At 35.8% G+C, this 25,336-nt stretch overlaps 1 protein-coding gene across 4 annotated transcripts in view; it reads right to left on the bottom strand.

The window, feature by feature from the left end:
- Nucleotides 1-4,019: 4,019 nt before the first annotated feature.
- The window catches only part of RYR2 (ryanodine receptor 2), a 380,163-nt gene continuing 358,846 nt past the window's right edge, over nt 4,020-25,336 (bottom strand). For all 4 annotated transcript variants that reach the window (XM_065680202.1, XM_065680204.1, XM_065680203.1 and 1 more), the window contains 10 exons: nt 24,665-24,707; nt 23,832-23,965; nt 17,571-17,631; nt 15,688-15,834; nt 14,501-14,635; nt 12,925-13,081; nt 10,199-10,263; nt 8,828-8,928; nt 7,330-7,381; nt 4,020-5,523 (listed from right to left, as the gene is read on the bottom strand). In XM_065680202.1, coding sequence (XP_065536274.1) covers nt 5,428-5,523; nt 7,330-7,381; nt 8,828-8,928; nt 10,199-10,263; nt 12,925-13,081; nt 14,501-14,635; nt 15,688-15,834; nt 17,571-17,631; nt 23,832-23,965; nt 24,665-24,707 — 991 coding nt within the window. In that variant the 3' untranslated portion in view covers nt 4,020-5,427. The remainder of the gene's footprint in view (nt 5,524-7,329; nt 7,382-8,827; nt 8,929-10,198; nt 10,264-12,924; nt 13,082-14,500; nt 14,636-15,687; nt 15,835-17,570; nt 17,632-23,831; nt 23,966-24,664; nt 24,708-25,336) is intronic.

Raw genomic sequence — 25,336 nt, forward strand, 5'->3', positions numbered from 1 at the left:
ATACTAGTTTATTTCCTAGTGAGTGGGTATACTTCTTTCTTTCCATTAGGATGGATCACATGATAAAAGGACATGCCTTGTTGTCATCACTGAGCAGCTACCTAATTAATTTATTCTTATGAAGAAGCATCTGCAAATGTCTGTGTATCAACAGTTATAGCAGTATGCATTCTGCTGTCAGACGACCAAGCCAATAATGTGCTGAGAAAGCACAGATGGTCAGTTGTCGTCCTTTCCCTGACACCAAAGTAGATGAGGAAGGGACTCCTTCAGAGCTGGATGCACTTAGCCTAGCTTGGGCACACTACCACAGGATAGAACAGCAGCCTCACTGGATGCCACTGTTTGAGCCAGATGTCTTCCATTCTGCTACCTTCCTGTTGATCTGCACACACAATGGGCACAGTATGTCACAAAGCTGAGAATAACACTTTCTTCACAGTTACTGCAATTTCTTAATCTCCAAAGAAACATAACAGTTCATGAACCTTTACTTCTTCCATTTTGCTCACATCATGCTTTATTCACTAATAGCTTTCACAAGATTTAAAATAATGTCAAGCTTTTCCATTTTATTTTTCCATACCTTTAACTGCAGGAAGCAAAACAACTTTGATGTCTTCATAGGCTACAGGGTGTCCATTTCATAGGAGCTCCTTAAGAAGCTGGATATTCCTGGATATTAGCTAACTTCACTATCTATTTTATAATAGTAATATTTTATAAACACTCAAAAATCAAATTATCCACCTTTGATTACAATGAATACTTAACTGTAACACACTGAAGTCAGTTCTCAGCAGCTTTACCCAGACAATCCAAATTACTTTCACACTGCAGCCTTTTCTTTACAAAACCTTCAGGTCTACTGACATAAGTATCACGTGCTAAAGTAAAAAAATCCACAAACGTTGCTGAATTCCACCTTCTGCCACCATTTGTTGCAAAAGACGAACCTGCAAGTATGACAAAACTAGCATAGTAATTGATGAGCGAGAAGGGAATGTGACTCTTGCAATTGTGGATTTTTTAACTTTTTCCCTTTATAGTTCAGAATTTTCAAAACTTTTTTCAGGAGAACTTTAGCTCAGATTTTCTGTTCAGCAACAAATTGCATAGGTCAAACTTTGTAACTGCAGATCAGCCAATGGTTATGTTATTACAAAATCAAGCAGTTAATATCAAGAATTGCCTCAACTGTTGACCTCCACTGGCACTGCAGAATGATGAGGTTAGGCTGCTAACAACTGTTGAGAAGGGTCATGTCCATCACAGAGAGATACATCCTTTTGTCTAAATGAGTATCCAAACAAACAAGATGATAATTGCGAAGAGAAAGAGAAAATCCTAATCTGGAAAACAAAAAAACCCCAAAACAACAACAAAACAAAACACACCAATTAAAAATCCCAAAACAACAACAGATGAGGCAGCTGCAAAAAAAACCTCACTTCCTCACTTATCAAAAGATACTTGGGTTTAAATATCTTGCAAATCTTGAGTAGGTGAATGTAAGATGATAGAACCTGAAATTCTATTTGCAGCCAAGCCTTTATCGTTTATGTCGTGGTTTAAGCCCAGCTGGTGATTCAGAACCCAGAACAGTTTAGCATGGCTGTAGAAAAGCTGAAAAAGAAGCAAATGATTATACAAATAAAAGTTGCTATGACTTAAGAAGAGAGATTGAAGTAGCTACATTTATGAGCATACATATTAGACAGATTTAATCAAAGAACATACCCACCCATGCTCTCTGTGACAGAGGCCTTACCCTATGACAGAGTGTTCTGGATACAACAGTTATATTTGTTTTAGATAATGATTAAAAGATTTAATGCACACTCTATATTAGAAAATTAAATAAACCTGGAAAATATTACATCCTATGAATACTTTACAGCAGATTGTGTAAGTAAGGGGAATTATTCAGTGCCTCTGAAGATGGTAGGGAAGTTATCAAAGGAGTTATAGAAAGAAACACTAATGCAATCTATAAGTGAAAAGCTATTATTCATTAGTAAGAGTCCTGTAACAGCAGGAAGATACTACAAATTAAAATTCTCAACAACTTAAAATAGCATATTAGTGGCCAAGATGAAGGGATTAAGGCCAAGATGAAGTAATGCACAGGACAAGGATACTACAACATCCTTTTCTAGTCTATTTACTACAATTGTATCAGTAAAAGGCACAGACGTAAGCTTCAAAGTTTTAGGAAAAGGAAAGACATAAGAACACAGTATTGAAAGAAGATGAAACAAATGCCAGGTAACTCAATTCAAAGTGGAACAATATATGAATGGTAAACAACTTCCACAAATGAATCACACCTCAACTACTCTTCCATCTTACATTGTTTTTCCATTACTCATTCCTTTGTTTCTTTGCTGAAATTATCATGTATGGACAAGGATCATCAGTTTCAGAGCTCTTCTCAGTTCTCCTGGCAGTCAGAGGTAAACAGCAACAATTCTCTCTGCTATCTTCAATAAAGGCTAAGAGTTCCTGCTAATTACCTTTACTGCCACAATCAGTAAATTCAGCTAACAGCTGAAAAAAAATATTAGCACATCCAAATGTGTGTAAGTATAAACTTAAATACCATGTACTTGGATTCCTGGATTTAAACCTGCAGTTCTTATGTTATTATTACCTGCTCTTGTACATTCTGGAATATAGGACACATATGTCAATGTTGATTTCTTTTGATACAACTGTTAAAGCCGTGGATTCTGTGTATTGGTTGGCAGTGTTCATATGATTAGATTGCTAGTTTTACTGGTTTTTATAACACAGAAATTCTAAGAAGTTGCATTTGTCACAGAAAATTCAGTAATTTTCAGTAAAATATATGGATCTGCTGCAACTTTATCTAAGTCTAAAACAAACTAAACAGTATTAACTTGGCCACCACAGTCTTTATCATGTAGTATAATACCACCCTGTTAAAAGTGCACATTAGCATCAGAAACAGTATGAGTCACAGAAAACTGCATACTTTTAAAATAAACCTGTCTCCTCTAACATGTACTCTTATTTTCAATTTAAAAGAGAGTTTCTTTTCCTGAATTAGAAGTGTTAAAAGAAGACTTTCAATGGCCAGCTTTGTGCACTGAAGAAAACAGAAAACGCCAAATTTCAGGGTCCCACAAAAAGTATACAGCCATTGCAGAGGAGACAGCATGAACCAGGCTCTGAAGGTCTGCCAAAGCCAGTTCCCATCCTTTTCCCAGCAGTGAACACTAATCTTGCAAATTCTCATGAACCAGTTTCTAGCTGTAAGAATTTACTTTTATGAAGCTATAATTAATTTCATAAATTAAGTTTTCCATACTTACAAAGAAACTTTCTGCATCACTACATAATCAGTAGATCTCTTCCTGAAAGACTAGTGTTTAAGTGTGGCTTCGCATATATTTGTTAAACAGCATACTGGATTCAACAGTGAGGATGCCACAGAAGCTTTGCGATATGGAAGCTGAGGTTAAAAACCATGTCACTTTTATCCTGGTATTTGCCTACAAAGTACATTAGAATTTGTTTTCAAGACTAAAGGATCTTGAAATAGTGAAATAATTAACTACATATTTCTCAACAAAATCTGCAAAACCAAAACAGCGTGTGTGTCTGTGTGTCAAACAACAGTACTCTCATGCTGTACACCCAAAAAAGGAACATCGGTTGCAACCTTCCATTTCTGAATTTTATATATAAATCCCAGAAAGGCTGGTTAAAAATATTTTACAGAGTTGTGGCAAAAATTGAGGAAACAAAGCTGGAAAAAATACTCCAGACTGGGTGCGGGTAATTTAAAACCAGAATTCAGATTGCAGCTGCTGTACCTGCCCCTCCCACCATCACCAGCCTGCCCAGCCTCTGGCCTAAAATATTGTAGAATTTGAGAATTTTACCAGAATCTTCATCAGGATCCCAATTTCAAAGTACCTGAACTGAAAGCATGGTTTTTAAGAATATGAAATTAGTACTTTAAAAGAATTATTTCTTTAGTTACAAGTGAGTATTGATACAGCCAATTTATTTTATGACAAAACTGTGGACTGTAAAGAAACAAGGTGGAGCAGCAGAACAGCAAAAAGTCCAGGAGAAAAAACAGCAACAAAAGCTTTCATTAAGGAAACTGCAGATTAATCCTGTTTTGAAATGGGTGTAATTAATTCAGGGATTAATAAAAGACTCCATAACAAAGACCTTAAATGCTACCCAAACCAGCTTGTTTCCATTCTGAATCTCTCTTTTTATTTGCAAAGACTGGCATTACAATCGAAAAGGACTCAAAATGGAGTGATGTACACATCATTGGTGTTTCATTTCATGATGCAACTGATGGAGTCCCTGAATGGATATTGCTTTGCTTTTAAAAAATAATTTAACGAGAAGATCTTCAACTCCACTATCAATCACAGGTGGCAGGAATGAAAGAAAGAAAAAGAAAAGAAATCAAATCAACTGTCAAATTCATAACATATACATTGTTGGCTGATGACACTTGTTCCAGATGTACAATAAAGCCCACAACACTTTATTACTATGGATATAATTATTGTGAATGCTTTTTCATGTTGATCAACTTGCTTCTGAAAGTTGTTTGATTGTTTTAAACTTGCATAATAAACATGCAATGAAACATTTCTTGTTAAAGTGTTTTTTGCAGTCATCTTGTTTTCAAACAAAGATTTCATAAAGTTGCAGTGTTGTATCAGAGCATTACCAAAATAAGAGCAAAAGCTAAAGAGGAAGGTAAATGTGAAACAAACTTGATGAGAATAACCCAATCTTGTCCTGAGACACTCCAGTCTTATTAAAAATATGTGCACAATCAAATCCCTTCCTCCCAAACCCACCAAAACCACAAATAAATATTAACTTGGAAGAAACGGAAGACATAAAGAAAAAGAAATATGATGTCATCATGTACTCATCTTCTGCATAGCTCAACCCACATATAGTAAGGCACTATTTCCCCACAACTTAAGTGTCCACAACAATCTTTTACAGTGCTCTGTGAACTACATATAGTTCCTTCCAGGATGATGAAATAAACAGGTTTAATGAGTGCTGCTACCATGTCACCCCATGTGTGATCCTATCGACAAGGGCATCATCTGGCAGTTTCAGAAATAAGCTGTCAAGTCTCTTCCTATGCGTGCATGTTATGTATAGGGATATCTTTTGCGTGTGCAAGTGGTTGGTTTGTTTTCCAGAGTTCCTGTTATTCTTCATTGTTCTTTAATCCAATGTTCTCAAAGCAAATACACAAGAAAATAAAAGCACAGTTGGATCATTAAAAACAGAGCTTTGGTGCTCCAAAAAGCACACAGCTTTGGGGATTTAAGAAATCTGTTAGACATTCCCAAAGGAGCTGGAAAATACATGGACAAATTTTCATCTGGAAATCCTCATCTCAGCTTAGTTGAGCTGGTCTTCATATTGTTTACGGAAGCAATCACCAGCAGGAAAAAATTCCCAGCAGCGTTCTTGGTACATTTTCCATACATAGGATTCCTGAAAGAAAAACAATTTAAATAATATGACTTGATTCAATAAACAAGCACCAACCATGACTTTTTCTCTTTTATCTATATACTGCTTCACTTTTTTGATTCCCTGCATATCAGGTTGTTGTATATCATCCTACAAAATCACATTAACAATTTGGTTAATTAGAGTAATTTCTTGATATTTGTTACCTAGAAAAAAAGCCCTGAAGAAACACATAGAAAAGAACTAGGTAGATCAGCTCCTATTGCACACCAAGGAGCACTGAAAAGCTCGATCAAAGCTGGCCATGAGACAAATACCAGGGTAAGTAGAATATTTTCTGTCATAGAAATTTGACTGAATTTCTGCATTGGTCATTTCAAAACATGACTATACATTACATAAACTAAAATGGCCTTTAAAGGCATTTCTTAGAAGAGCAGTATTTTTCTGAATTAGTGGTGGCTTTGGGGGGGTTTGTTTTGTTTTGTTTTTTTTTTTTTTTTGTTGTTGTTTATTTTATTATGATTTGTTCAGGTAAGGCTCTGTCTCTAGCAGACCAGAAAATGGTAAAGGATATATTAATTTACTTCTATTTTAGTAACACCACTTAAATGTGCTTTTTCTTATACAAATTCCATAGTTGAAAGGACATGTGTTAAACAAGTTATACCATCATAGAATTATCTAGCTTAGAAAAGACCTGTAACACCATTGAGTCCAAACATAAACCTAACACTGCGAAGTCCACCACTAAAATTTGTCCCTAGAAACTACATAGCATAAATTACTCTCAGTTTTCAAATTATCAGCTAACAGTCTCAAACCTGAACACTTAGTAGAAATCTGGCTTCAGTGAACATAGGACTGTATGCCAAGGTAAAAAAAAAAAAAAAAAAAAAAAAAAACCCAAAACAAATAAAAAAAGACTTTTTTAAAAATATCTCCATTAGTATGAAATTCTCAAATGACAAACGCATGTTCAAAAACAGCAAAGCAAATACATAAAATCTGATACTGGACAAGGCTGAGAAGATTTATAACAAAGAAGATGACTATAATTTCCCAGTACACACATCAGAGTTCAGAAAGAGTAAGCTACATAGATTTATAGCAAATCATCCCTCTGACCCAAATCTGTAGGGCTACGTATATGATGCTCTTAACGTTTCTTTTTTTTTTTCCCCTGATCTGCAACACAGGAGTATTTGCTTAGTCAGTTGCAAAACTTCCACTAGAAAAAAAAAGTAGTCTGTAAATTTAATTTTTTTTTTTTTTTTTTTTTAACTGACTTTAAGTATACTTTAAGGAAGTTGAAGGAATCAGTAGAAGTTTGAAAGAACAATAGCAAAGAAGAAACCTCCAGGTTTCTGCCATGGGTTTCATTTTAAATGTATACACAAGCTCTTTCATGTGGAGTTATCCATGAACATAGACAAAGAAGATTATATTTCAATAACGATAAAGGACGAAGACCATTAAAAAAGAATCAACAGGAAGAAATTATGAGTGCTGCTTTCATAAGATGCTTAAATGTTCTGTTTCTCATTACTTTTGTTTATTGTCTGTATTTATATTTTGTGGAAGTAACGATTTAGGAATAAAAGGTCAGATAACAAAATAGGAACAGAAAGTACTACAGAATTGATACTCAAACTAATATGAAGCAACCAAAGTCCTAAGAATTGTTTAGAAGAATGAGAATTAAGTTACATACCATATAGGAAGCTATTAATTAGGATACTCCTAGCTTTGCCAAGTCTGCATGATTTTATTTTGGAATAAGTCTTATTTAAAACCTGTTGACATTCATAGAGTTTATCAACCTACCTGTCCTGTATGCTCTGTTTCATCTTTGTTAATAAGATACATGAGAAAAAACCTAAAAGCAGAGAAACAGTAATTATGAATACATTAGGCAACCCACAGAGGGATGGATATATATGGTGATAATGCTGTTCATGAACTTAAAAGTTCCAGAGTTCTATTTATGATAATATTCTCAGACATTAAATATACTTTCCTGACGCTCTTGACATTTAATCACTGTTCAATGAATAGTATGCTAAAATGTGAAAGATTCAGTTTGATTTACAGTAAATTCAAACAGAGTTTAAAAGAAGATTTATTTAAACTTTTTAATTTAAAATTACAATAGACATTTTCTTGCCCAGAAGCACCAACTTGGAAGCAGACAGAGAACAGTCACTGGAGCTTTGATTAAGAGATTTCTCTTATTAAGATTATAGGCTGGGGATATTTTACTAGTGTATGTAACTCAAGATCAACATAGGCAGAAAAGAACTTATAATTTTAAAAATACACTGGCCTTGGGGTTTTAAGCTAACTGACAGACACTAGGTGATGATTTCAAAATTTCACTCATAATAGACACTCTTTCAAAATATATGTAAAATATAAACAAAAATGTCAAAAACCATTTCCTTAAGATGATGCACATAGAACGTTATTGTATGTTAATTGTGCAGCACTTTACAAGCAGGAACAAAATCCCACATGATGGTGTTTTAAATGTATTTTGTTTATACAACCTGTTTTTCAGGTGGAAGTTCTGTTTTGGGATGTTTGACTTTACATTAATCATTAATTTGTGCACATACAGTGCTAGTTCATAAACATAAAAGTCACAATCCATCCACTGCTTCATGCTGACAGCACTATTATAAAAGTACACTTTGTCACTGGATTTTCAAACATATTTGACAGGAGAGCAGCAGTATGATACACTGATCATGGACCTGATAAGTGGCTTTATTTCCAGATTTATAAAGACTGAGTTCAGTGGTCACTGATGATCTGCTTGTATTTTCCAGAGGTGGACCTGATGCCCTTGGTACGATCCCTTCCCTCTCTAGCTCCTCACACCAGTTCGCCTACTTCCCCCCCTTTGTCCCAGGTTTTCTTTGTCAGCCTCAACACTCCACTCACAATATTTTGTCCAATGTAAGCTTTCCCTCTTTTATCTTACTCCTTTGCTTGTGCATTATTCTCTCCATCAGTCTCTAGGCCAGGTCACACTGTTCCTTTGCACCTTACACAACACATTCACTTTTACAGCTCCACAGTAACATACTAAGTTCGTAGTTTCCATCTAGCTCACACAAAGCTGGTGTGTCACAACCAAGCTGGAAACAAGGTAACGAAGTTTGTTCAATCCTCATTCCTATCCCCACAGAATGATACATTCAGACAGCATGAGTGCACATTAAAGCCAAACAGTACTATTACTTATGCAAAAGAGCTAATCAGGTACTTTCAGAGTGCAAGGGTCATGACTTAGTGAGGAGTTCGTTTTTACTGTACTCACAAATAATTGGCCAAGTTGTGCTCCTGTAGTGTGTGTGTTTCAAAGCCATGGGGCACTGTGTCAAAGTAGTCATTTCCTATTCCACAGATAAAGCACTTTGTCTAGAAGAAAGAATACAGAGCACTTCAACACTATATATAACCCTGTCCCCCTTTGAGAAAAGGCCAATAAAAACGTAATGAGTTTCTTGAAAATAGCAATGCATTATGTGTAATATGTGCTGAACAAAAAAGCTTTTCCTTTAATGATTGGGACTATGGACCTCAGACAAAACACTTGAATAAAAGTTTAACTGCCATCAGAATAGCTTCTTTGCCAGATGTAAGTGAACAATTACCAGGAGAAAGAATGGCATACAACAGTCAAAGCTCATTTTGATTTTTTTTTTCCTTTTAACACTGTAAGTAGCACTCACTGTAACATCCAGCGATACTTACCTCAATGCCCCCTGTGCTTGTTCAGCTGAAACTGAATGTGCTTAAAGTTCAGACTGCAAAACACAGTACATTTGCAACACTTTCCCTAGGTGTTATAGGCATATTTAAACAACAGCATAGAAAAATACCAAGTACAGGATACTTTCAGGCTTAGATTAAAAGAACATAAGTTACCTGAACAAAGAAACTGAGATCTGAGATGAAGTATAACATGACAGTGTTGACACTGTAGCCTGAAGATCCAAAAGACTTAAGTAGCCACAAGCATGTAATTCATTATAAGACACAGAAATGTACAAAGATTTTTCTTGTTTATAAAAATGAAGATACAGGGATTAGTCTAAACTTTCAAAAGTCATGAGAAAAAAGGTGCTAGTCTTTTTGTGTGAATTTTTGTTAACTTATAAATGACAGCAAGAAACTGGCCACATTTGAACTGAAGGTATTTAAAAAATCCATACTAGGAATGGGAAAACAAATCCAAAATACAATTTGAGCAGAGTATCAGTTTAGACACCTTTGTTTATGTCCCATGAAAGACACATACAAGATAGCACCTAGCACCTGTCAAAGCATAGCATACCTCTTTCACAGGAGGCAGCACAAAGTGGTAAATGCCATTCAAAACCTGGAGGGTAGAAGAGTTTTCTCTTCATAAAATTGTCTAAAAAGAATGCCACTGGGTACTAACAGAACTGCTTATGTAAGTTCTTATATTTTATTACATACAAAAAAGTCAATTAAAAAAAAATCTCAGCTATTATGTCCAGCTAATGAACTGAGATGCGACAGTAGAATCTCATCCAGGATATCTGACATAGGACCATGCACAGAACTGTATTTTCCTCTTAGTTTTGATTGAAACATTTTGATTGAAAACAGATATTCATAAAACCTGAAAATAGGGTATAGTTCACCAATTGAATGTTCTTACCTCCATGTCTTCCTTAACTTGTTCTTGCTGATCTCTTAATTCACCAAAAGCATCAATAATTAAACCTAGGGTTTAAGTTAAAATTATAGTTAATATTCAAGAACAGAACTGTGACAAAGAATATTTGGAAATCCAGGGATAACTCTGACAAAGAACATTAAACAAGAATCTTGTACAGAAATTCTAAAAGCCAATATATACTCCAAAGACCAAAATAACATGTGAAGAAAAACTGACAAGTTAAAGAACATGGCTATCAGTAACATCATTGAATCACAGAATGGTCGAGGTTGGGAGGGATCTCTGGTGATCACCTAGTCCAATCTCCCTGCTAATGCAGGTTCACCTAGAGCTGGTTACACAGGATCACATCCAGGCGGATTTTTAATATCTTCGGAGAAAGAAACTCTACAACCTCTCTGGGCACCCTGTTCATAGAATCATAGAATAGTTAGGGTTGGAAAGGACCTCAAGATCATCTAGTTCCAACCCCCCTGCCATGGACAGGGACACCTCACACTAAACCATCCCACACAAGGCTTCATCCAACCTGGCCTTGAACACCGCCAGGGATGGACCATTCACAACCTCCCTGGGCAACCCATTCCAGTGTCTCACCACCCTAGCAGGAAAGAATTTCCTCCTTATATCCAATTTAAACTTCCCCTGTTTAAGTTTTAACCCATTACCCCTTGTCCTGTCACTACAGTCGCTGACGAAGAGTCCCTCCCCAGCATCCCTATAGGCCCCCTTCAGGTACTGGGGGGGGGTCCCCACGCAGGTCCCCACGCAGGTCCCCCACTTATCAGGTCCCCACGCAGCCTTCTCTTCTCCAGGCTGAACAGCCCCAACTTCCTCAGCCTGTCTTCATACGGGAGGTGCTCCAGTCCCCTGATCATCCTCGTGGCCCTCCTCTGGACTTGTTCCAGCAGTTCCATGTCCTTTTTATGTTGAGGACACCAGAATTGTACACAATGCTCCAAGTGAGGTCTCACAAGAGCAGAGGGGCAGGATCACCTCCTTCGACCTGCTGGTCACGCTCCTTTTGATGCAGCCCAGGATACGGTTGGCTTTCTGGGCTGTGAGCACACACTGAAGCCGGCTCATGTTCATTTTCTCATCGACCAGCACCCCCAAGTCCTTCTCTGCAGGGCTCTGTTATGCTCAAAGTAAAAAAACTTTTTCCTCACATTCAGATGGAACTTCCTGTGTTTCACTTCATGCCCACTGCCTTTTATCTATCTGCTATTCAGCGAGCTCCCACTCCACCTCAGTGTCCACTCATCTAATCCACACTTCCTGACCTTACCTATAAGGATGTTATGGGAGACAGTGTCAAAAGGCTTGCTGAAGTCAGGGTCAAAAAAATCCACTGCTCTCCCCTCATCTACCCAGCCAATCATTCCATCACAGAAGGCTATGAGATTGGTCAAGCAAGATTTACCCTTGGTGAATCCACACTGACTACTGATAATCCTCTTTTCCTTCATACGCTTAGAGATAACATCCAAGATGAGTTGTTCCATCAACTTTCCAAGGACTGAGGTGAGATCAACTGGTCTGTAGTTTCCTCATTCCTCCCTTCTTGCCCTTTCTGAAGGCTGGAGTGACACTGGCTTTCCTCCAGTCCTCAGGCACCTCTCCTGACTCTCCAAGATGATGGAGAGTGGCTTAGCAATAACATCTGCCAGCTCCCTCAGAACTTGTGGGTGTATCCCACCAAGGTACCTGGGTTTGTGGACACCAAGTTTGCCTAAATGATCTCTAACCTGATGCTCCTCGACCAAGGGAAAGTCTTCCTTCCTCCAGACTTTATCTCTTGCCTCTAGGGTCTGGGATTCCTGATGGATAGACTTCATAAAGACTGAAGCAAAGAAGGCACTCAGTAACTCCGCCTTCTCTCTATTCTTTGTCATAGCCAGCAGTATCATTTGGAATTATAAAATGTTTTATTTACAGTGCCAGAGTTCAGGTATTTATTACATGGCAGATGCAGAAAGGCCCATAGCACTGTGAATTTTCTCTCATTATTGCTGTCATGCAGTACAAGGTTCCACTGTCAGAGCTTTATGGAAGTAAAAGGTCATTTCAGGGAGATACAGAAAGAAGAAGATAAACCACCACAAGCTCTATGGCTCAGATTCTGAATTATTTATGATTCTCCCTTTTCTTACACCAATACAAAGGACTAACTCCACAGTCACTAGTAATACAGCTCTGCTGTAAAACTGATGAATACCAGATGAGAATTATACTCAAAGGTTGACAGCTACGGCCTCTACTCTTCAGCCACTCACAAAATAAAGAAATAAACAATATGAGATAGGCCACTTCAAACTATAAAAAAATTCTGCACCCTCCTGAAGCACTTTAAAAAACTTCTTGCTTGAGTAAGAGTTATAAACAATTTACCACAAGCTCTGAGTCTTGCTGATTATTTACAGGAGGCTTTTAGAAAAGGCAATGAGAAGATAGAAACTGTAGTGATGCCAGTATTCTCACAGCAAAGAGGTTTTTTTAGCTTCCACTGATCCTGTTAAAAACCTGTTGACTTTACAGAGACTAGAAAGAAGAGAGTATGGATAAAAGCCGGATGGGTGTGATTTACTATATAAATCTGTGCTTCATGATCCTCACTGGCTGAATCTTCAGTGTGCAATTACCATAGCACTAAGATCTTTGTACTGCAAAATAACACTTTCAGTCCACGGATTACAAACATATACCTTGAATAATTGCAAGCAGGATGACAATCACAAAGAAGAAGAAAGTGATGTCAAAGATAATCCGATAGATTTCATATTCATCTCCTGCTGGATCCTCTATTTCATCACCAATGCCTCCACCAGCACGCACTCCAACATACATGTGAAACATGTAGCACTAGAAAACACAAAATAAAGATATACAATGTTTGTCTGCTGCTAAAAGTAAAAATACCCAGTGTTGCAAATTCAGAAATTGGCAGAACTGGAATATGTCAACTACTTAAGTCATCTTTTTCTTCCCTTTGAGGTCATGTATATTTCTGAGGGAGGTGAAATGCTGCTGTGCTGCATTGTTTTATGTTCTGTCATTATGCAACAGGTCAGAAAGATCACAGACTAAACTACCTTAAGACCAGCAGCAAACCATGTTTCAGATACAATCGCTTCAGTAATGTACAAGTAGGAACCACCATTACCATCTCCCCAAACCAAACCAAACAAAAATGCAACCAAAAAACCCCAACCAAACAAATAAAGAAAAAAAAACCAAAACCCAATAACCAACAACAACAAAAGAAAAACTTAACAAAAACCAAAACAAACCCCAAAATTAGACATTTGTGGAGAAGACAGGCTAGTTTGTAATGAAAAAAATCTGAGACTTAATACTGTGAAACAATGATCTAGTAAATGGTTTAATAGGTCTCTCAGTATAGTTGTGTGTGATGCCAGCAATGCAAAATTTCCAGTTTATTGTGCTATAATTTAATAGAAAATTATGACACCATTGTCAGAGGTCAAGAGCAGAGGATTGGTTCCTTTTCTTTAAAGTTGCTTTGCAAACTACAGGTCCAAAGTTCTCACTCCCTATCAGAAAGTAGCAATGAAAATAGCAGTAACTTTTAAATGGTGTCAGTTCCCTAGAGGAGTTCAATATCACATGATATATTGAAATAGATCTAACTTTGTTGTACAAGACTATCCTTTTAGAAGGATAGTAACAGCAACACATTTTAGAAATTCTTTGTGGTTTAACCTCTACCTACTCCACAACTGCAAAGCCTGGCACTGGCTCAGCAAGTACAAAACAATTTTCAGTGGTTCCGAGCACAGGAGAGATTTCAGTAATAGCATTGCCAGTTGAAGATAACCATGGCAATTCTTGCTAAATGAAACAGATGGATTTCCAAGCTTAAGCAAACATTTCAGTACCTGAATTAATAATCAAAGTCCTTGCCTGTAGTTGACCATCCTCCTAAATGGCCTGTAGAACCTCAAGATTCAGAAGTACTGTCCTTTAACTGATTTGGCTCAGTTTCACATATTTTATTTTTTTTTAAATTTTTTCAGAAACTACAGCAAAGAATACCATCACATGTCTTCTATTCATTTACAGATGTGGTTGTTTAACATACACAGGGTATATTCGAGTTGTTAGGGATTGTATTTGTATTTGTTACTTTGCCTTCAATTATAGTCTTTCCTGTTGATGGCTAATGACACGACTGTATGAATAGGAATTACAAGAAGATCAGGACAAAACCACAACAGTTCAAAAAAAAAAATAAAATCCAGAAAGCAAAATAAGACTTACTGTTAGCATATCATCACATTTCATGTCTGGCATATCACCATCTTCACTCTTGTTGTAGAACTTGCGGAAAAAATTGAATGCCACTACTGTATACAAGTATACTACTACTGCCAGTAATCCCACTGTTAGAACAAGCTGGAAGACAAAAAGATAGAGTGGATATAACACCACCATGGAATTATCCTATACAATTTTATTTGAGAGAAGGAAAGTAACAATAATTTATATGTAGCAGCAGAAGGAAAATTTTACTTTTTATCTGTCTTGTATCTTTGTAGTATGTGGTAATAAATCTGCATACTTTCATGCAAATGTTGTGCATTTCACCTCTTTTATTTTGAAGGAAAACAATGCTTTAGAAGCACAATTACAAAGACAAATCTTGCAAAATCTAATGGATACATACACAGTCAAGAAATGCATTACAGTAATATAATCCCTACACAATCAGACAAAAAACATCTGGAAGTTTACTACCTAATAGTACTACTATTAATATTACCTATTATATAATTACGATAGAGTATTTCCACTCATTTAATACAAAAACAATTTTGTTTACATCTATGAAATTGCATATAAAACTAACTATTCCTAATATTATAATATCTATCTCAGAGAAGCAGCAAGAAATGCCCACTGCTCAACTGCGGCATCATTAAAATTCTGCCTTGAGCTTTACAGAAAGCCCCTGGAAGTGAACTGCAATATCCTGCAAATTGGTATTTCTCTTGCATAGCTGCCAGACCTAAAAAGTTCCCAATCATAAAAAATGTCCCCTCACTTCATAGGTAATTAGATAATTCATAAAACTTCAGAACTATTCTTAATTTCAGGTTTCATAGCTTCTGTAGAAAAAGATTTCTTATAATCAAAAAGCTGAGTTTCTCAAACAGTCCTCTAACAGAAACAGTAACTCCTAACTGGACCTGTCTTTAGATGAAACATGAAAAAAAAAAATTAACAGCAACTTTATGGCAACAGTTTCTTGTAACAGTGAGCTACTGTCATACATCCTAGTCCCACTTTCTTATGCTTATAAACACCATCGGCTAGTTGAACTAACCTAAGTTCTAAACTTTACAATGAAAGAACAATTCTGTTGTCAATCTGCAGAGCACCTGAGTTAAGTCATGAAGAAATCTGCCCTGTAAGTGAAAAAGCTGGAAAGAGATGACAGCTGATACCTGTTTACCATTGTGGGTCACTGATGACAGGATAGTTCGTAATGTCTTGAATCCCATTGCAATATCAAGGAGATGAGCAGCAAAGAAAAAATTGTTGTAATGGCCAAGGACTGACATGGTCATGTACCACGCTAGGTAAAGGAAAGACTAACAGAAAAAAACAAGTACATCACAAAATAAAACTCATTGGCTATTATCTTTAACTTAATTCAAAACACTAAGGAAATTGCTTGACTGTTCTTTTCTTTAAATAGAATTTTTTAAATAGAATTTTCTTTAAATAGAATTTTTTAACATGGAGTTTGCTTGAGATGTTTAAGAATTTTCTCTGTGCAAAAATGTAAAATTAGCAAACAAAGAGTTCACAAGACATGGTCAAAATTGAAGTATTCTAAATTTTAATTCATAAAAACTAATTTTGAAATTGCCAAGCCCTTAGACTTAAATATTTGTTATGCAAAATTTTTTTCTTATTTAAATGATTTGTTTATGCATTTCTAAATCATTACATTTAAATATTAAATCATGAAGGTGATTAATGACATGAAAAGACTCTGTAAGCAACAAAAGGAATTTTATAGTTCAACTACAGCTACTACTTAAACATGTAAGTATTATTGAAGTAGTTTACTACTACTACAAATCTTAATTTCATCATTTGTGCTATCATTTATTTTTTATTGGAATTACATATTTATAACAGAAACTACAGTCCCTCCCTTAGAAAAAAAAACCTAAACTAATACTGAACAAGCTCTAACTCTACAGATCATGCTGACAACAGACCTGGAGACTTACTGTTCTAGTCTTTCTCATCTAAATTCAAATTATATTTTCATTCTCCTAGTTGTAAAATTGTTTGTTACCCAACCATTTTTTCAATAAAGCTGAGCTAGGCAAGCAATAATCGTAAGACTCATGAATTTTCCATATACATTAACTATACCAATCTGATTATGCTCCAGGAATATTCAAGCGTTCATAAGGATTATGAACAATATGAAAAATGGCAGTTAGAATTTAAATAGTTTTCTAATTCTACAGTGCAGTGCTTGCTTATTGTTTCTGAATAAAGCACATCAGAAGGGGGACAGGAATTGACTGAATAGTCTAAAACCTGTGTAACTGGGAATAGATTTCAGCAATGTCCTTCTAAGCTTCTAAGATTTTCTTTACCTATGCAGTAAATTAAATACAATCCAGAGTATTTCATACCTCCCTTTGAAGCACTTTGGGCTAACAAGTGTATACTGCTGTCATGGTTTAAACCCAGACAGCCACACAGTTTCTACTCCCCTCCCCTCTTTCTTTCCTTCCCCCCCACCCCCGCCTCCGCTCCCAGAGGGATAGGGAGGTGAACTGAAAGAATGCAACTCCCATGGGTTGAGATAAGAACACTCCAGTAACTAAGGTATAACATAAACCACTGCTGCTACCACCAAGAATAATAATGATAAGAGAAATAACAAGGGAAGAGAATACAATACCACCTGCCAAAACGAGCCCGACCAAGAAGAGAGTGCCCTTCCAGGTAACTCTCAGTTACCTCCCCGGGCATGACATGCTGTGGTATGGAATACCTCTTTAGCTAGTTTGGGTCAGGTGTCCTGTCTCTGCTTCCTCCCGGCTTCCCCTCCTCCCTGGCAGTGCATGAGGCTCACAAAGTCCTATGGCCAGTCTAAACATTTGAGCAGTAACTAAAAACATCGGTGTTATCAGCTCTGTTCCCAGGCCGAAAGTCAAAAACACAGAGCTGCACCAGCTACTAAGAAGGAGAAAAAATGACTGCTACTGCTAAACCCAGGACAATTGCCTTGTAGAAAGTTAATATATACATACATGTGCAGACATATATATACACACACATACTCTCATGAACTTACATTATCAGTGAAAACAACTCCTAATTTCCACATCTGATACTTAACATCAATGGAATTTAGCCTGTAAAAATAAATAAATAAGCTTCATTTTACAACGCAAAAAAAAAAAAAAAAAGTTAATCTATTTCTCCAAAAGCTGAAATACATCAGAACCTTGTTCTAATCCACATTTTACTCTGGAATGGACCCATTAAAAAAAAAAAAACCAAACAAACAAAACAAAAACAAAAACCAATAAAGAAACAAAAAAACCCAAAAAATACGGGCAGAAAAAAATTATAGATACTGGTTTGGATTCATCAAAACTAATGCTGATTGATGTCTACAATGTTATCATATGCACACAAGTGAAATGAACTGTCTTTGTACTACACGGGAAAAAAAAAGATTTTTTTTTCCATGTTACCCAGCTACGGCTAAAGTCAAAAAGGTTAGAGAATTTGGAACCCCAAAATACCACTTTTTTACGATTAGTTATGATAGCATATTATGATTATTAGTTATGATAGCATATTACGATACCTTTGGGTGATACAATTAGATGACAAAGACAGACAAAGGAGGTGAAATGAATCTTGGAGCCTATATCCTTTGCTTTTCCCACTATCAGGATAAATGTGAATGAGAGAAATGTACATTAAAAGCTCTTGCAGAAAATGACCTGGGGTTCTTGGTGGATTGCAAGTTGAACATGACAGCAACGCACACTCACTGCAAAGTAGGCTAATGGTACTTTGTGCTCCACAAGGAGGATCGCTGCCAACAGGCCAAGGAAGGTGACCCTTCCCCTCCCACTTGGCACTGGTAAGGCCACACCTGGAAGGCTGGGTCCAGGTCCGGGCTCCCAGTTTCTTCCACAGTTGTTTTTCTTTGTTGTATTAGCCTTCCACTACTCCCTTCAGCAAACTTTAATGCTGTACAGACTAATACTGTAAACTGTTCTCTCCAAATTTTTGACTTGTATTTCTCTGATTAATACCTTTAAATATTAATCCTCTTCCCACTCTATCAACATAAATATATATCTCAACTTTAGCCTACATTTTTTGCATTAGAATTAAAACCATTAACTCACTTGAAGCACTTTTTTTATCCACTATAGAGAAGTGATACAACTTAGCAAACACAATGTATACTTGACTTTTTCTTTTTGGAAAGGCTTGGATCATCTGTAGTAAGTCAACAAAAAAACCAAAAAAAATCTAAAAAATCTGGATCATAATTCAGGAGCAAATATAAATAACAGCATGAAAAATGTCGTCTGTTCTACTTTTATTCTTAAAATGTGAGTGAATTTAGTGTTCCTAAAGAGAAGAGCTGCTGACAGTAACTAAACAAATGGAAATAATGCTGACAGATGTAATACAGCTGCCATATATGAAAGCATATAGTACTTCTATGCCAGATGTTTATATGGAATTATCTGAAGCCTTAGAAGGAATACCAAGAGTTAAACCCTGGCTTATTGAGGTCTGAATGGGCTGCCTAAGGAAGTTGTGAATGCTCCATCCCTGGCAGTGTTCAAGGCCAGGTTGGACAGAGCCTTGGGTGACATGGCTTAGTGTGAGGTGTCCCTGCCCACGCCAGGGTTTTAGAACTAGATGATCTTAAGTTCCTTTCCAACCCTAACTATTCTATGAGTTTATCATTCTATAGCCAAAGCCACTAACAACATAAAGTTAATAGTTTTATTTGAATATTACTCTACCAAGGAATTCTTTGTCACTCAAATACCAAAATCCTACTTGTATTATATTCTTTGTATTTATTCTTTAATACAATAAAACATTAACACCATTTTTACACTTAAAGCTATAAGGCAAATGAGTCAAGTTGAGCCTCCTGTAAAATAGTCCAAACACTACATATATATAAATGGAGCTCCTAAATCAAAAAATGTATTAAATCAAACTTAGATCAAGGTCTCTACTCCAAAGAGTCTACAGCCTATTTTAATTGAGAATTCATTTTTCCTTCTGAGGACTATTAGTCTACTTGAACAAAAAGGGAAAAGCAGAAGAAATGTAGTAGAAGTTTTCTGATTTATGAAAGATTTGACCCTTGCTTTCAAATTTGCCCAAGGCAGGACTTCCATACATACATTTTACTTCTATGCAGAAAACATTTAGATTATACAATAACTCATTCAGGGTCAATTTTTTTGCTCTTTATTTGCAGTGAATTATAGTCATTTGCCTCCACTGAACTTTTACAGGCCTATACATTTAGCTCAGAGCAGGTAAATGAGTATATTATATTATTTATGCTCTGTAAAGAAAAAAATAACATAGGCATAGAGACTAATGGTGAATTCTAGGGTCTCTTATCTGGTTAAGATTCAACAAACTTGAACTTTCTTTTTTTAAACTATTTTATTTATTTTATTTCTGTTTGCTTCTTTCTTTTTTTTTTTTTTTTTTTTTTTTATGCAAAGGCAACAAACTCCTAGGTTAACAAATCAAGAACATATACATAATCCTAGAATGGCTCGAGTTGGAAGGAACCTGCCATGGGAAGGGATGCCTCCCACTAAACCAGGTTGCTCAAAGCCACATCCAATCTGGCCTTGAACAATGCAGGGATGGGGCAGCCACAACTTTTCTGGGCAACCTGACCTGATCCAGGGCCTCCCGACCCTCACAGTGAACTTCTCATGAGGTGGCACAAAACATTTTTAAAGAATAAGAGCTGATCACAGACTTCTAGGCACATTGCTGGCATGGTCAGCAATTGGTTTTGCTTCATTATTCCTCTGTGAAAGACAGCAACTCTGTGGAAACAAAAGCTTAAGGCTTCATCTAAGTTTCTTCGATGGTGATTCAGTCCATAGTGGGTGACATTTACCATCTGATTAGGATTGCAGAGATGATATTTGTATAACAAACAAACTACATACACTAGAGAAATAAAAATTACATGTTTGGGCTATTTTCTTTCAACTTTACAAGGGTGGAAAGATGCATCTATTACAAAACTTGCATTCATATCTTGAAAGAAATTATTAGAATCATGCTAGTCTCACAGGTGCCCAAACTGTGCTATGCTCCAGATACTACAGAGTACTCAAAGATGAATCTAGCATGCTTCCATTTCACCAAAACCAGGAATGCTTCTTGAACACTCAAATGGCTTCTCCAACAACAGTCTAGCACAGCTAAGAACTGCTGATACAATTTTCTATAAAAAAAAATTTCCAGCCCCAAATTTGAGTTATTAAAGAAATCAAAATTCATAGAAAACTATGCTAGAATAAAAAAAAAAAAAAAAGGTAAAAAAATTTTAAGAGCAGTTTCTCATTCAAATACTGTTCAGTAAAGTATTTGGGTGGCAAAATGTACAAAAACCTCCTGAAATTTATTTCTGAAATTATTATTGTAGCAATTTCTTACTTTATTCTGACCCAATACCACTCACTTCTAGTGTCTGACATATTCTTGTGACCACATTCCACCTATTCATTTATCTCATTTATGAAATACCACAAACAGGACTGCTTATGGATAGGACTGTTCATTTTTCCATATCTTAATTTTTAAAGTACAGCTGATACGGATAGCAAAGAAATTATTACATGCATAATACTGCATTGATCTGTTTATTTCTTCTCACTACCTTGATCAAGTAGCAAAAAGACTTAAAAGTATGAGATCACACAGAAATTAAGCTCTAGAGCTATGAATCAAAAAGGAACAGTATAGTTTCAAGTTTCTCTTGAAATATCATTATGTAGTATTATTTTTAGATTAATTTCTAGACTGAATGAAATTTGACTTCTGCACTACTGAACAGGTTGTTGTACACTGTAGTACTGTAGTTGTAGCAGCTGAGTTTAGCAACAGTGAAGGATGTCATGTTGTGAGAACGCACAGTGGGAATAAACGATAGGAAAATTGTGAGACGTTGCCTGTGTTATGTTTGGCTGCCACCTGCACTAGTATTTCATTGCCTTTAACAACACTTAGAATTTTACAGCTTCTTTCTCAAGGCCTACTGCATTCAGCTGTTCCAAATATAACTTTGTAGGTTTTCAAAAGTTATTCTTCCCTTAAAAAAAAAAATTAAAATATTCCTCAGTCAATCAAATGATGCTAAAGGTAACTGGAATCAGAAAACTCTGAACTATTCAGCTTGAATCATTTTAATGTTTGTACATCAGAGCGGTTCATAGCAGCTGCATGGCACTGCCAGCTGAGGAACAACTATCATTATTTTAATTTCAAACTGAAAAATAGCCTTGCAGCAGTATTTAACCTTTTTCCAAAATGACAGACAAAGTAAAACTGGGAAGATTCAGTTTTAATTAGTTGGCTCGTCGCATGGACTTTCTTAACATATTGCAATTTTCTGTTAAAGGTCCTTTCACATCGTTTCAGGAGGCTAATCTAACAGAGAAAACAGTTCAGAAAGATGACTTATCTTTCTGAAACTATGAGAAAAATCATTAGTGAAAATATGATCATTCTTACCAATTAATGAGTTTAAGTGTAGGTGTTTAGGAAGATTTTTTGTTACTATTACTATTTATACAATAGAAAGAATCCTTCAGATTAGAAACATTCACTACTTATTACTGAGGCAACTGGGTAGGAAATATTATCATTTTTATTGCACTATGTAGAAATAGTGCTCCTTTTATGCTAAGCACTGAGCAGGAACATTGTGGTATGTAACAGAAAATGGTGCCAGTTGACCATTATAAAAAAAAAGCACTGAACCGAACCAAGCCAGTGAGCTACTAGGTGTCTTCCAGTTACCTGTCGGTCTTGGAGATACAGCACATACATAGAATAGATTATTACCTTGAGGTATCCTACACAAACTCTCTGCAAGGATCTACTAGGCTTACAATTCTGTATATTTCTGTCCTATTTGTTTATTTTCTCACAGCATATTCATCAGTTGTAAATATGGAATGATTTCTCCAGGAAGAACATGAAAGATGGATGAGGTCAGAGTTTGTTCTGTTTTGGCTGGTTTTTCTTCTTTTTTTTTTTTTTTTTTGGGGGGGGTGGTTGGTGGGGTTTTTTTGTTTGTTTCGGGTTTTGCTGTTGTTTTTTTTTTGACATCAGAAATCTAACAAAAAAATGGCTTTCTTGAGGCCTGATTTTGAAATTGTTTCAGCAACCTTCCCTCTGGTCTGCTCTTTCAAGAGTATTCACAGTAACACTGTTCCAAATTTCTTCCCAAACGTAGTTTTCTTTTTTACCAATAATAAAAGTAATAAAAATACAAAATACTTTCTAACCTCAAGTATTTCTGCCACAACATTAAATTTTATGTAGCACTGGCACAATGCCACAGAGTACTTTGGGCTTATAACTGTACCTGATTATTTAAATGGACTCCAGGTTTATTTATCCATCTTTACAAAAGATGGATATTAAAGATCCATCTTTTAAAAAATCATCCCTTGCTTCAATGCAATTCTTATCCAGTAGTGGTCCCACTGCCTACCTCATACAATACCTTCAAAGCCATTAATAAAATGCTGCTTTTAAAGCAAGCTATAAGCAGACACTTCATAGCATTAGAGGTCCTTCTGTTAAAATATATTCTGCCTATTTGAATAACTTATTTTACAATGCAGAACTGGGAAAAATAATCTCCATTGCTATACAAAAAACTGCAAATGTCCCTTCCCTAAGAAGGAAAAGGAACACAATTACTCTAAATGCCTACGGGCTATGTTTTAGGTCTGTCTCTCAGATGATAGACAAATACAGAGTTTTTGGAAAAAAAAAAAAAATTGTAAAAAGATAGGAAGACCTCATCTTCCATCTTCCTAGATTTTACTGATCACTATCACTGAAATTTATTCCATCATTTCTCTATAATCAGAACACACAGTGCAAGTTTTGCCCATTCTTTCCAGCTAAGTAGAACTGAGGAAACTACAAAAAGGCATTTCCAGCCCAGCTGTAATGACACTATCAAAACAGTGGGAATGTGATGCATCCAAGTAGCTGTGCACTAAACTACATCTTCATACATAAACTACAGTGGAGTCCTTCCTGCATATAGTTGTCTATAATGAAATAAATTCAGTATACCATTCAACTTATGAATTGTTTTATCTTCACAGCTACACATAAAACAGCAACAAGAAAATTCAAAAGTTAATGAAAAACCTTGAATGCTTGATTTTAACACACACACACAAAAACACAAACCAAAAAATAAACCTCAACCAGAACAAAAAAACCAGCAACAACAAAACAAACAAACAAAAATCAGACAAACAAACCAGAAGCAAATGCTTACACAGCAGATAAGGAGCTATCCTTCTTTGGTTTCTTCTTTTCTCGAGCATCACTAAAATCGAGAGCAGCTTTGTCCATTCCTAGTAACTCACTGATCCTGTCACGGCCATAGAACTCACCGTATTTATCCATGACCTAAAGTCAGAAAGAATATTCAAAAGAATTATTTGGGTAGACCAGCTGGTTCTTAGCTTAGTTCCTGAATTCAAGAGGCTTAGCATACACAAACATTTTCATCTGTTTGTTTCCATCTGTCTCTCATATCAGTCAATAATTTTATTTTTTTTTCTGCTCATTTGCAATCAATCCAATTGAGGCAAAAGACAGTGTCAAAGAGAAGCTTTTCCTACTTATATAATGAAAACAGGAAGAGGAAAGCAACCAGCCAGAAGGAGAATAACTTAATATCATCACCAGATAAAACAGAAAAAAAATTACACTGTGAGGTCACAAAGGAAAGGTGTGTTTTGAATATCCTAGCTACATGAAAAGCTCTGTTTAAAATAATAATTCGTAGACAGTATTTGAACCCTAGTAGTTATTTCTTTTAAGAAAAAAAAACAACAAACAAAAAACCAACAAACCAACCAAACAAAAAAAAAAACCACAAAACTAAACATATTTAATTGGTTTTAAAAGTTTTCTAAAATAACCCTAGTGTCTTGATCAGGAATTTTAGAGATTTTTTTTTTTTTTCTTTTAAGGGGAAATATTTCACATTGAAATAGTTGTCAAAAATGTCATCACTTATTAATTAGCTCCACTGAATTATTTTCTGATCTTATTTTTGTTAGTTAATTATGCTTCATATATATTTTTTAAAATAAGCCTTACCTTTCTTTTCACAAATTTGTCCCAGTAGTTATTTGGAAAAGACCTGAAAATTACAGATAAACAAGATTACATTTTAGACAGTCATGAGAAGATGTAGTCGTTACTATGATTTCATAAAAATTACAAACATTTACTTTCTAAGAGGCTCTTTGTTGTTGCTATTGTCAGCTAGTCATTTGTAAACTCATTGGAATGAGTTGCCAACTGACATTCAGACTAACCATGTTAATGTTGCTGACAAAGAGCAGAAAAGCCGATGCCTGCAGACAGGGTTCTAAAGCAGCTGGATCTCACAGTCCCATCAGGTAGAGTCGGGACTTAAAATACGTTCCCCGAGAGCCTTCAGCACACACTAAAAGGATGCAAAGCACAGCTCATTTTTGAACTGACAGCAATAAAAAATCATCACGCTGCTTGAAAAAAAACAGGAAAAAAAAAAAAAAGCCTTTTTGTTTTTTCATGGAACAGAGATGATTTTAAAGGAAAAACCCAGGAAAGAATAAGATTAAAAACTAATAGCAAACATTAGCATAACAGATGCCTGAAATACTTTGTATAGCCTTGCTAGTAATACATCCCTAACTGGTGTTTATTTCAGACAAGATGGATGATCAACTATATGACTGTGGAGATTGAAGAACAATTCCTTGAAAACCAATAAAGAGATGGAGT

This window comes from Lathamus discolor, chromosome 5 (genome assembly GCF_037157495.1).
Source record: "Lathamus discolor isolate bLatDis1 chromosome 5, bLatDis1.hap1, whole genome shotgun sequence".
NCBI classification, from domain to species: Eukaryota; Metazoa; Chordata; class Aves; order Psittaciformes; family Psittacidae; genus Lathamus; species Lathamus discolor.